Source organism: Trachurus trachurus, assembly GCF_905171665.1.
Source record: "Trachurus trachurus genome assembly, chromosome: 14".
Taxonomy (NCBI): Eukaryota; Metazoa; Chordata; class Actinopteri; order Carangiformes; family Carangidae; genus Trachurus; species Trachurus trachurus.
The window spans coordinates 1,519,071-1,532,683 of record NC_139903.1 but is presented as its reverse complement, the minus strand read 5'-3'; the positions used below and the strand labels follow the sequence as shown (position 1 = coordinate 1,532,683).

The 13,613-nt window shown below is 39.7% G+C and overlaps 1 protein-coding gene across 1 annotated transcript; it reads right to left on the bottom strand.

Moving 5' to 3' along the window:
- Nucleotides 1-3,003: 3,003 nt before the first annotated feature.
- yipf5 (Yip1 domain family, member 5) lies at nt 3,004-12,510 on the bottom strand. Its single transcript, XM_083986462.1, has 6 exons — nt 12,417-12,510; nt 10,865-10,982; nt 9,929-10,101; nt 7,710-7,855; nt 6,118-6,299; nt 3,004-4,466 (listed from the first exon to the last, which is right to left on the bottom strand). Exons 2-6 carry the CDS (start codon nt 10,972-10,974, stop codon nt 4,304-4,306), a joined length of 774 nt encoding a protein of 257 aa, XP_083842588.1. The 5' UTR covers nt 10,975-10,982; nt 12,417-12,510; the 3' UTR covers nt 3,004-4,303.
- Between the last annotated feature and the right edge of the window lie 1,103 nt (nt 12,511-13,613).

Sequence of the window (13,613 nt, the reverse complement as noted above, 5' to 3'; positions counted from 1 at the left end):
TCACCACAGTAAAATGTATTAAAAGGTTTTAAAAAGACACACTGGGAGTCAAAACTGCTCTGAAGGTTGAGTGTGTGTGTGAGTGTGTGTGTGTGTGTGTGTGTGTGTTAATAACGTGCGTTACGCTGCCACCTAGAGGACCAAAGTGACATTACAGTAAAAACTCACAGCTTCGTTGACAAACTTCTCCAGGGCGCCGTGCAGTTTGTCCCTCATGTCGTACACGTACTCCTCCACGTTGTTCTTGGCGTTGTTCCTCTCCTTCTCCAACTTGTCCTGCATGACCATCTTCCCCTGGAGGAGGCAGAGAAATATGATTTATAACCGAGATCTACAAAGTATATTTGTATATTTATTTAATTCAGTGGCAACCAACAGGCAGATGGCTTTAAGCCTTGAGTAATGTTAAGGGTCAAACGTGAGCCATTTTTACATCGGAGAACAGTGAAAACACCAACACTTCACCTTTGGCCTGAAATGTGATGACTAACTAACTAATGTGACCCAGAATAGACAAACATGGAAACATTTCAACTTCTTTAATCAACAGACACGAGCCACAACCTGTTCTGTATCATGACCAACACAATATTTGACACATGAAGTAAATAAATTGGCCTTTGGTCACTCCTATATATTATGGTATTAAATAATGCTTGAATAGATGTGAACTACATCTTTTTTATTTAACCCTCCTGTTGCCCTCCTGGGCCAAGGAAGGAAGGAAGGAAGGAAGGAAAGAAGGAAGGAAGGACGAAGGGAAAGAAGGAAGGAAAGAAGGAATGGGAAAAGAAAGGAACGATAGAAGGACGGAGGGAACAGATTGGGTCAAAAAGGAAGGAAGAAGTAAGGACGAAGGGAAGGAAAAAATGAAGGAAAGATAGAAGGCGGGAGGGAACAGATTCGTTCGAGGAAGGAAGGAAGGAAGGACAAAGGGAAAGATGGGAGGAAAGAAGGAATGGGAAAAGGAAGGAACGATAGAAGGACGGAGGGAACAGATTGGGTCAAAAAGGAAGGAAGAAGTAAGGACGAAGGGAAGGAAGGAAGAGGGGAGGGGAAAAGGATTGGGGAAGAAGGAAGGGGAAACAGTAAGGAAAGAAAAATGGAGGGAGTGAACAGATGTGAACAGGTCTATTGGATCAAAAGAGGAAGGAAGAAGAAGTAAGGACGAAGGGAGGGAAGGAAGGACAGAAGGAAGGAAGGGAGAAAGGAAGGAAAGAATAGGGAACAGACTGGGTTAATTTGACCCAGAAGGACAACAGGAGGGTTAACTAGGCTGGTTAAATCACAGTAGCTGATGTGTTGAACTTACAGGCTTGTTACTTATTCACAAGGGAGGAAACAGAGAACCCTCAAATAGATTTTTTAATTTTATTTCTGCAGGTTTATTGAAAGTGGCCGAACTAATAGAAAAAATAGAATAGAATTTCAGACCTTATGATGTGTAAAGCAAAGAACTCCTTCGTAGATAACAGACTGAAGCTTGATTTTAAACATACATTTGCAAGGCTAAGCTTAAAACAAATGTGTATTTCTGTTGCAGGTGTAAAACTATGGCATTCACAGAGCAAGGAATTGAACAGTTGTATACAAGTATGTCTCAGTTTAAGAAAATGTTTAAAAAAGAAAAGATAAGCGCCTACGAAAAAGAGAAAGAGGAGAAAGAGAAAAAGAAGGGAAAAAAGAAAAGATAGATAGATGAGTGGTGTCCACTGCTATTTTGCGGAGAAGAACACGCTGCTGCTGCTGCGTTCACTTGAAATGCAAAGTTTGTTGAAACGGAAAAAAGCACTCCATTTTAATTTTTGAATTATTCATCCGTCTTAAATGGGTTATCATTTTATTTTATTCTGCACCAGTGCAAAGAAACCCCCGAGGGAGAGAAGCCGCTTGTTTCCTAACCATAAAAATAAACTTTCCTTTTTGTTCAACCTGCTCCTTCACCGTGCGCTGTTGTACTTCAGAGCTTTAGTTAATAATTATTAAATGAATCAACTTCAGAGCTGTGGTTTCTGTTCTGACAAACTTCATGTATGTCGAAAAGTTAAATGTAATCCCTGTAGTTTTAGCAGTAGGTTCGTTACCTTTAATTGTCGGTGCAAGCTATTTTTAGAACGGTGGAGCAGAGCCGTGAGCTGCTCAGAGCTACGCTACGGAGGCTCATTATGGGATTTCTTGGTTTCCCTCATCAAACTCATCAAATACACAATCCAACAACTCCACAACGCTCTGGTGGACAAGTTGTGAGCTGCACATTCACCACGCTATGAGATAATAACACAACGTTACCACACAGAGTTGTTGTAGAGGGAAATTCATGCAAAACTGCTGATGCACGTTGCCTTCAGGGACAGTTTTTCCTGTACCTCTAAAACAACCTCTAAACCGACAATTAAAGGTAATGAACCTACTGCTATGACTATAGGGATTATGGCAATGGGCCAATTTGCCAAAACGTTGAACTATCCCTTTAAAGACGATGCAACATGTTACACGTGACACTGACCTCAGGCTCCTCAGCAGCAGCAGCATCTCCTCGTGGACACTTGGTGGAGACAGAGAGCTTCCTGTGAAGCAGCTGAGGTGAACACACACACACACACACACACACACACACATACACACACACACAGACACACACAAGAAAAAAAAAAGATGTGCACAAACTTCTCTCGCAATTTACAAACCTTGTTTCAGAAGTTGAAGCTTTTTTCCAGTCAGATCTGGAGGAAAAGTAACAGAAATGACACCGGTGGAGGATCAAAGCGTGAAGATCTTCTCCCCTTTGATCTCCAACCCCATCGGTGATGATGGGATGGATCTACGCAGCCTGTCGTTATGGATCATACACACCCACGTGTTCCTTTCTTCTCTTCTTCCTTTCAGGCAGCAAACAGCAGCAAACAGAGTCAACAGGCCAGAGGAGGTCACGCTGCTGCTGCTGCTTCTCCTAATTATCTGCTGCTTCACCATTCAATGAACCCTTTAATATGACGAGGCGCGTAACCTTCAAACAACTTTAATGTGCATGAGAAGACATGAACAACAGATGACACATCAAAGCATACAAAGTGAGCCGACTCTCTAAAATAAAAGATTCAAAGAAAGGAAGGAAGGAAGGTACGGGATGAAAACTAGAGAAACACACTGCAAAAACTCAAAATCTATAAAATAATATTTGTCTTATTTCTAGTCCAAATTTAATTTCTAGTCAAAACGAATCTCATTATACTTAAAATAAGACTCATCACATTAAATAGTAGCTTGTTTTTAGACACTTTTTACTTCTTTCAAGCAGATTTTCACTTGAAATAAGTAGAAAAATCTGATAGTGGAGCAAGTTTTTCTTTCTTATTACAAGCACAAAAAACTTTCACTTTCACTGGCAGATTTTTCTACTTATTTCAAGTGAAAATTAGTTTGAAACAAGTGAAAATGATCTAAAAACAAGTTCATTTTTAGGTGATGAGTCTTATTTAAAGTGGATAGAGATTAGTTTTGACTAGAAATGAGACATTTTGACAAGAAATGAGACAAATATTCTTGGAAAGATTTTGAGTTTTCGCAGTGCATCATCATCATCATCATCATCATCGTCCTCTGTGTCTGCAGAGTCTCTCACACTCTCTCCACATCTGGGTTTGGTTTGGAAACGACAACATCTGTGTGCAATCTGTATTTCTGTCTTCTAGAAAGGCATCGACTCAATCTCAAGAGAATAAAATAAAACAAAAACATAGAAGATATATAAGTAGAGCTGCTGATTTTACATCGACGATGCGTTCATGGATCCTCAGTCCGGGAGATAAAGAAGAACACGAAGGAGGAAGAGGAGGAGTTCTCCCGTCTTCTCCTTCAGCGTCGACTTACTGACCGATGTTCTGCACAATAATTTGAAATTCGTGGCTTTTTTTTCAGTCCGAGAAACTTGTTTTTCCCATCTTAGTTCAAACTGAAGCGTCTTCTCTTTCTCACTTCCTCCTCCTTCTTAAAAAAAAAAACAAAAAGCTGCAGGACGGACGGAGCGCTGAGCACCGGGAGAAGAAGCCGTCTGCAGATGTTGGCGTCGCAGCGAAGTGAGAGGAGGACGTTCAGAAGAGGAGGAGAAAAAATAAAAAAAACAAAAAACCTTGGTGCCATTTTAGACAGCAGCTCCTATTTTTCTGTAATAACAGTGTAATCAGCCAATAATTACAATAATTAACCCGATGCTCATTAGACTGCTATTACAGAAAGCGGAGAGCAGTAATTAAAAAAAAATGTTACTTAATGACTTATTTTTCTTTTCTTTTCTTTTCTTATTCTAGAAGACAGAGATGAGGGCGAAGACGCCGTAGAGCAGAGCGCAGGGATACGCCACCAGCAGCTGCTGCCCGTCCATCGCCAGCGCAGAGATGAAGATCTTTGAGGCCGAGAAGCTGCACCAGCCGATGATCGCTGCCGTTAGTATAATACCCAGCATGCCCCTGGAGAGGACAGAAAGGAGGGAGGGAGATGTTAGCGTTAGCGGCATCGATTTATTTATTTTATTTAAGGAGGACAATGCACATTAATGAACATAATAAAATGTAAAGGTGCACAGGTGGAAAAAAGCCATTAAAATGAACACAAGGACATAACAGCATTATTCATAAAACAGGAAAAACACACACAACACACACATGTATCCAACAGAAACCAACAGACATAAAAACTACAAAGAAAGACAATTAACATTAACAACACTATTATAAAACAAAAACAGAAATCGATAGTCTGATGTGATCAAAGTTACACAAGGTGAGAAAATGTGGTAACGCTTTCAGGCTTACAGGCCGTTAATTACGTCATAATGTCAAGAAATAGCCGAGAAATAAAGGTCTATTTCATAGTAATGTCATGTTTTTCATAAAGGCAAAAGACTACACCTGCTTTTCATGCTTTAAATTTTTTTGGGAAAAGCAGGAATTTTCTCCACCAAGTCCTCGCAATTGTCATTCTATGCAATCAATCGTTATTCCTTGGCTATATTTCTCTACATTAAAGCAGAAGTGAGTGATATATTTGTGTTAATATAAGTCTTAAATAGTTATATCTTCCGACAGCAATCACTTACATAGAGTGTTTGGACTGAAACACGGGTCTGTCAGTCCCTCTGCTCTGCTCTGAGCCGAAGAGAAAACATTTATCGTATCCTACAGTTTTTATCCAATGAGGAGAGAGAACGGCATGCAGGGCTGTGTGTGCAGCCAAGGAACGCCGTGAATGTGGTGACGTAGCGACGAGGACTGTTATGGTGCGTTCAAGGAAACTCGTGTTTTTCCGACCGTGAAGTGGTACCAGTTCGATCTGGTACGAGTTCACGGGTCGGAAGTTACGAGTGGCCGTTATAGTGACTTTCACAGGTAAAACAGGTCGGAAAAACACGAGTGGGTTGCCTGGAACGCTACAAAGTCGTAAGTTGTGACTTGAAGCTGTAATTTACGATTTCAAAAGCCTGCCTGGAACGCAGCATTAGCGAAAACGACCGGATCACTCACTTCTGCTTTAATATGAAATTGTAATAACAATGTAATGTAATTGGGTGACACTTTATAATAAGTTCACACTATGAAGCATTAGTTAAGCATTGATAAATACTGAATTCATCATTTATGACACATAAGTATGTAGTTAAAAACGCAGTTAAAAATGTTTTACTCATCATTGATAAGCACTAAACTGTGTTTATAAACGACATACAATCGGGTATTCATGTGTTATAAATGAAGAATTCAGTATTTATTAATATTTAACTAATGCTTAATAGTGTGTACTTATATAATATAAAGTGTTACCTGTAATTGTAAGACAGAGATGAGGGCGAAGACGATTAGTTTAGTTTTTGAGTTTCTTTTCTTATTTGTTTTTTTTGTTCTCTTTCTTTTTTTCCCTTTCTTAAAGTATTTGATTATTCTAAATTTTGATGTGAGGAAATAATTTTAAAAAATGACATGTCTGCACATAACAATGAAATTGTTATTGTTATTTCTAGGCTATTTCTAGACGTAATTCCTTGTTATTTCTTGACATTATCACGTAGTTAACGGCCTGTAAATTAAAGGGTTATTTGTGTGTTTGTGTTTGATGGCGACTCACTGTAAAGACAAGAGGACGCCGAAGCTGGAGAGGAGGATCATGGGAAGGAGGCAGTACCCCAGCACGCTGGCCACGCAGCCGAAGGACACGCCCGTCATGGACATGAGGTTGAGGAGGCAGTACATCCCCAGGCAGCCGATCGCACTGATGCCGTACACGTAGCCAAACTGGATCTTACCGGACTGAGGACACACACACACACACACAGTCAGAGGTGGACACAAAATAAAAGAGATATTTCTAAAATTGTGAACAAGTACAACTGCTTTTTACAGGTGTTTCCATTGAATGATCCGTTTTATTTCTCCTAAAGTCTAAAGGTTAAGGCGACTGTAGCAGAAGGAACTACTGTTTGGTTGTTCACAGGGACGTGTTACTGTGTGACACCGCCTCAGTTAAAGTGTATAGCCTAGTCTTCTTGTGAATGAAGGTAATCAGCAGACTTGGCGTGCTCAACTCAACGTACGAACAGGTGAATCGGGTGCCAGTCAAAAAAAATTCAAAGTCAAAGAAAGGGTTGTGACAGCACTCACTTTAAGTTAAACACTTTTTAATTCATAAAAACTGCTCGGCAGCGAGAAACGGACGCGTTTTGGCAATCGGCCGTCCTCAGCGTTACCAGGTCAGTGGGTGTGTCCACTATTTAACACAAAGCCAGCTGATTCCAATCTCCATTCACGTACATACACAAGCCTATAAATGTTTTGAGTATGTACGTGAATGAAGAACAGCTACTTCTCATAACATCACGACCCGTCACACTCAATCTTAAGGAAGATGGACGTTCAAAACATTTTGCATTTTGTGATTTAACAACTGTGGCGACGTGAAGAGACGACTCAACACAGACGGAGGAGAGAGAGAGAGAAGGGAAACAGAAACAAATACCAACGTAGGGCTGTTTGATTTTGCCAAAAAATAAAATCCAGATTTTCTTCTCTCAAAGAACGATTTCCGATTACAATTTTTTTTTTGTGAAATTACAAACTCTTTGATGTGTGTGCTGTTTGCGTCTTTTTAAATGGACCTGGAGTCTAATAATAAAGTCTATCTATCTATCTATCTATCTATCTATCTATCTATCTATCTATCTATCTATCTATCTATCTATCTATCTATCTATCTATCTATCTATCTATCTATCTATCTATCTATCTATCTATCTATCATATACTACACTGCAAAAACTCAAAATCTTTCCAAGAATATTTGCCTTATTTCTTGTCAAAATGTCTCATTTCTAGTCAAAACTAATCTATTTCCACTTTAAATAAGACTCATCTCCTAAAAACGAACTTGTTTTAGGATAATTTTCACTTGTTTCAAACTAATTTTCACTTGAAATAAGTAGAAAAATCTGCCAGTGAAAGCAAGTTTTTTGTGCTTGTAATAAGAAAGAAAAACTTGCTCCACTATCTACTATCTACTATAAACTTTAATATCGACACGTCGCCTCATGAGAGAGTAAAAATGTTTTGGCGATATCTGAGAGGTTTTTGGAAATGTAGGCGTTTCCACTAATGTTTAAGTTTTGTGCATTTCTAGGTGTTAATAATAGAAACACAACTAGTGTTGTTAACGTGGTGTTTTACCAGGAGGAGTGTAGCGCCGAAGGCCAAACAGAAAACCATGGGCCCAGCCAGGTCTGTCTCGTTCATGATGCTGCCGTCGGCCACCTTCAGAGGATGAAGCACCGTCAGAGTCTTCTGCCAGATGTGGTCGAAGTTGATTCCTAATTCTACGAGCAGGAAAAAAAAACACACAAACACATTATTAGGTATTATATTACATTAGGTTGGACACTGGACCTGTGATCAGAAGTTTTATTGATACAGTAATAAACCGTCGACTAAGAGACGTTGAGTTTTTCTTTTCCAAACAGCTTCCAAGTGTTTTCACCTTCACAGATTCACAGGTTTGTGTTTGTGCTGCAGTTTAAACCTAAAAAACATTTTAATCAACACAACAGACAGAGATGAAGTGTAAACTCTACAACATAAAGCAGAAATACCAACATGTGGTTTCTGTATTAAAGGCACATCCCAGCAGCACTAAGAACAATAGAAACAGCTCCAACTGTCTGGGATCATTTGTTAACCAATCAAGTGTTTTGTAATTAAATTTTATTATCATTATTATCATTATAATTTGATTTATTTACACATCTGACTCTATGAAGTCAAAGTTTTTTTTTTTAAAGAGTCAAACTGTTTGTTTCACTTCGCTGCAAGTGGAAAAACTAAATCAGACATTTTAATTTCATATTAATGTGCCGTCGTCGTCGCTGCTGCTGCTGATTTGTGCGGAAATGAACAGAATTTGTGCAAATGAAAAGTTTCCTCATGTGTGTAATTAAAATGAATAAAGTGGAAAATGTGGAGGAAGCCACAGTTTGCCAGTGTTGTAATGAGTTTGGCATGAAGCCGGAGTTTGATTCATCTCTAAACCTTCCTGCAGATAAACATCTCTGAGACCGAGACACACGGAGGAAACTTTCATTTCACCTTCAGATCAGAACTCCAACATAAAATATATACATATAAAATAGAGAAAAGCAGCTTTGAATTGTTCTAAACACTTAGAAACAATGAAGCTCATTATTATGTTTATTCAGCTGGTTCTTTATCCACTTAGATCTGTGAAGTTTTTCACTTTGATTGAACATGAAACACAGAAAATCCTCCCATCCTGTCCCATTCATGCTTTGGAAGAAGTGTTCTTTTTGACAATGGTACCTTATTTTGTAAATTCAATCAGTTTGTTTATATGTTTATTCCTCTCTCTCATTCTCTCTGATTTAAAGATGTGCAGTCTATGCCTCTAATTTATGAAATAATCTCTTAAATGCTTAGAAATTATGACAAATTTATCATAGAACAGCACAAACATGTTTTTTTGGGGGGGAAACGAAATCCTTAGAAGGGTCTGAAAAAGTCAAATAGAGCTCTGGTAGCTTCCAGCTTTCCAGGACAACTCAATCTTTTCCAGGACATTTGACTTTTTTTTTCTAATTTCCCATGTGTTTTCCATGACTGGAAAATTGGTGAATCATTTTCCAGGTTTTCCAGATTTTCCCAGACGCATGAGAAGCTCCCATCTGCAGGTAACGTGAGGACTGATTTCAGAATAAAGGTGTCACATCAGACTTCTCTGATATTCTCTGAGGTGGAGTTCTATAACAACAGGTCGTCTCCTCTCAATATCAATCTGAATTTACAGGGAACACAGTGACAATAAGAAACAATAGTGTGTTTTTTACTTTGAAATTCTCCTTGCAAACTATGCAACTGAATCCGATTGTGGAAGGTGACCTTTATTTTGAAATCAGTCCTTACACATTTGGCTATATAGCACAAAACAATGCCAGAGATAGCTTGAATTTTGAAATGGAGCATATACAGTATATACAAGGTGACCCCAAGGTTGAAAAACACTGATCTAATAGATCCATGATGAAGTGGAGGCTGACTTTGTTTTACTTCATTTTCTTTTTTTTCTATTTCTTTCATATGGTTATTTTATCTAACTTGCATTGTTTTGGTATGATTTGATTCTGTACAATCTTGGAATTGTTTCTACTTTGATATTTACAGATTTATTCATTTATTTTTTGAAGTGTTGGATTGAATCCCTTGTGTCCTGACATTCGCTGTTGAAATGCATCCAAGGAAAACTCAATAAAAATAATTTTGAAAGAAAGAAGTGGAGGCTGACTTGACCACAGCAGTTAAACGGTTAGTTGAAGGTGGGAGCTTTGAAATCTCGTTAAATCGACACCCAGTCAGAGCCTCCGTGTGTGTGGTTGTGGTACCTTCTAGCAGCGGAGGCTCGTCGTCGAAGCTGCTGCTGTACATGGACTGTGAGGGCGAAGGCGTGTAGGTCTGTGTGGGCTGGAAGATCTGTCCTGTGTACGGCTGCTGAGGAGCAGCCACCCCCGGGGAGGCGTAGGCCATCGGCTGGGAGTAGTCATACTGGCTGTACTGCCTAACACACGGGGTGATAGTAATAATGATTATAATATAATAATAAACTAGATGTTAGATGATGTGTTGAAGGGATAGTTCAACAATTTGGCAAACTGGCCCATCACCATAATCCCTATAGTCAGAGCAGTAGGTTTGTTACCTTTAATTGTCGGTGCAAGCTGTTTTTAGAACGGCGGAGCAGAGTCGTGAGCTGCTCAGAGCTACGCTACGGAGGCTCATTATGGGATTTCTTGGTTTCCCTCATTGATGAAACGCATCAAATACACAATCCAACAACTCCACAACGCTCTGGTGGACAAGTTGTGAGCTGCACATTCACCACGCTATGAGATAATAACACAACGTTACCACACAGAGTTGTTTTAGAGGGAAATTCATGCAAAACCACTGATGCACGTTGCCTTGAGGGACAGTTTTTCATCAACAGTCTCTGTATTTCCCTCTAAAACAACTCTGTGTGGTAACGTTGTGTTATTATCTCATAGCGTGGTGAATGTGCAGGTCACAACTTGTCCACCAGAGCGTTGTGGAGTTGTTGGATTGTGTATTTGATGAGTTTGATGAGGGAAACCAAGAAATCCCATAATGAGCCTCCGTAGCGTAGCTCTGAGCAGCTCACAGCTCTGCTCCGCCGTTCTAAAAATAGCTTGCACCGACAATTAAAGGTAACGAACCTACTGCTATGACTATAGGGGTAATAGCAATGGGCCAGTTTGCCAAAATGTTGAACTATCCCTTTAACAGAGACGGAGGTGTCTTACTTGTTGTACTGGTCCGAGCCGCTGTAGCCGTACGCCGCCGCCTGGTTCTGGTCGTCGACGCTGTAGCTCGACTGGTAGAAGTCTGTGTTGAAGTTGTCAAACCCCGACATCTCTCACTCTGACAGAAACAAGACAGAACTCATCAACATGTTGGTTTTAACTCAGCTTTAACATCTCTATAAAATACTATTAATACCACTACTATACCAGTCAACTTTACAGAACTCTTGGTCGACATCATGATCAAGTTGTTTCACTTTGTTATTCATCAGTATTTAATCACAGTGCTGTTAAACTGAACAGTTGTGTTCACTGACAGATGATCCAGTTGGATAAAAACTAACAACTGACAAAAAGCCTGAAATGACCACAGACAGGAAACTGATCTTGTTACTTCACTAAAGACCAGAATAGATTTAGCCGCTACGTTTCTAACGCAGCCAGGAACTTTCCTCTATGGATCTAAGCGCGTTTTAACCACCGGAAGAAAATGCATTTTCGGGTAGAAAAGTTCCCCCAGAAACTGAAACTGCTTGGTCTGCCGATTGGATGAGCACTGATTTCTGCATTTTACCCAGCAGTAGCCTATATTCAAGTCCAGCTGCAAGCCCAATGTTTTGTTTTGTTTTTCTGCATGGATTTGTTTGATTCTGTTCCACTAGATAATGAATAAAACATGTACCAGTAATCCAATAGGAAACCATCTGATTGTTCAAATATACTGGGACCTGTACAGTAGCTTTTCAGGCTGCTGCATAGAGAAACCAAACACACACACCTTTCCTTACCGATAGCACACAAAAATAAAAGTTAATATTGTGTTTTTAAAACAAAGCCTGACTCCTCCAGCTTTAAGTGTGACATGTCCTGTCCTGAATCTGGTCTCTTCTCATTAACTGGACCCAGAGAGGCTTCAGCAGGACTTTCCTCCCTTCAGGCTGCAGCAGCTGATGAGCTGGAGCTGCGCCAGAACTAAACTACATCTTCTATTTTTGGTCTTTTTAAATCCCTTTTTTTCTTTTTAGTTAGGTGACAACCCTCCTGACTGAGCCCTGTGACTGTCTCTTCTCTCCTTCTGTCCATATAAACACACATAAACACACAGAGAGAGAGAGAAGCTACAGCTCATTAGCTCTCAGGTTAATAAACAGTTTGAACTCTTTATAAACTGCAGTGTTGTGACGTCACCTCGTATTATGTTTCACTACCAGGAGCTAACGAGGCTAACACCGCTACAGCTACACACACACACAAACAACACGGACACACGTCAGTCCGTTAGAGGTCAATAATTATAAACTGACTATAAACTAAATGTGTTAAATACCTGTTGTCAGTCAGAAAACTGTATTTATCTAATGTAAACAGAGTAAAAACAGAGAGGCTAATCTCTGGGTGGCTAACTCTGCGGCTAGCTGCTCTGCTAACGGAGCTAACAACAGCTCAACTCTGCGCATTTTAAAACCATCGGATCAACGTGAAGCTTTAAAAAACAACGTCGGTGTTTTTCTACCAGAGTCTCGTCTCCGCTGCTGCTCAGGTAGAAACTCACCTGGGATGTTTCAGCGCTGCCAACTCGGTCCAGCGGCTGCGACGTGTCAGGATCACAGAAGGTAAAACTTCCGGGAGAGGACGGTGACGTCACCGCTGGCGACGGGAAGCCGGAAAGGACACAGCAGCAAACTGGGTGGCGTTGCAAAGTGTGGCGCCTCCTATGGATGGACCGTGGTACTACAGAAGGGTCACTTCACTTTACAGCACAAGGAACTGGACAGAAAGTACAAAAATAGCTTAAAAAAGAAACAAAAATAAAAAAAGTAGCGATAAAAAAATAAATAAATTAAAAACAGAATAAAATAAAATGCATTCAGTTTGGGCAATATAACTTGAGCTAACTAACTATAGAAACTGACATACATTTAGAGAGTACAAAAGACAAAAAAACAAAACAATCTAACGGATCAAAATAAAATAAGATAAAATAAAACAAATAAAAATCACATTTAGAGGAGGGAAGAGTGGCCTCTGATAAAAACTGTTTACCTTATGCTAAACAATCAGCCTTACGATATGGAGCATATGTTTCTGCTTATTCTAAGGATAGTGTGACGTGTGTCCTCACATAATAAAGAAAAGGTTCCCATATGTTATTGTAGTAACTTGTTGAACCTTTGAAAGAGCGTCTTACATTTTGAAGATTGAGAAAACAAAGTGCATCCTTGACTCAGTGTGTAAATGTTGGGGGTTTGCAGTGACAGTCCTTCCATCTGATCAAAATCAGGGGGGTGAGGAAAGCAATACTATTTGATTGTGCTTTAGTTAGACTGATAAAAAGTACAGATAAAAAAATAATTAAAACGAGAAGAATAAAAATTAAAAATAAAATAAAAAGGAATCTAAAAAGAAGTGGCAAGTCACTCATGAGTCATGACACGGCTGCATGGATGAATTTATACACATGAGAAACACCTGTTCAACATTTACCAGCTCAGTCGATCATGTAAACTCAGACTGATACAGGTGAGTTCACACTCACTTTAAAATCAGTTACAAGTAGAAAACCACTCGTGCACCTGGTGACCTCACACCTGCAGAGTTCACCACTACAGACCATACAGACCATTTACCATTTACCACTCAGTCTCAGTCTGTTTATTCTGTTGTGGGGCAGAAAAACCACCTCAGGAATCACAACACGTCAGAGCTGAAGCTTCCTCTGTCTTCGTCTGCCAATAACGACAACAACAAC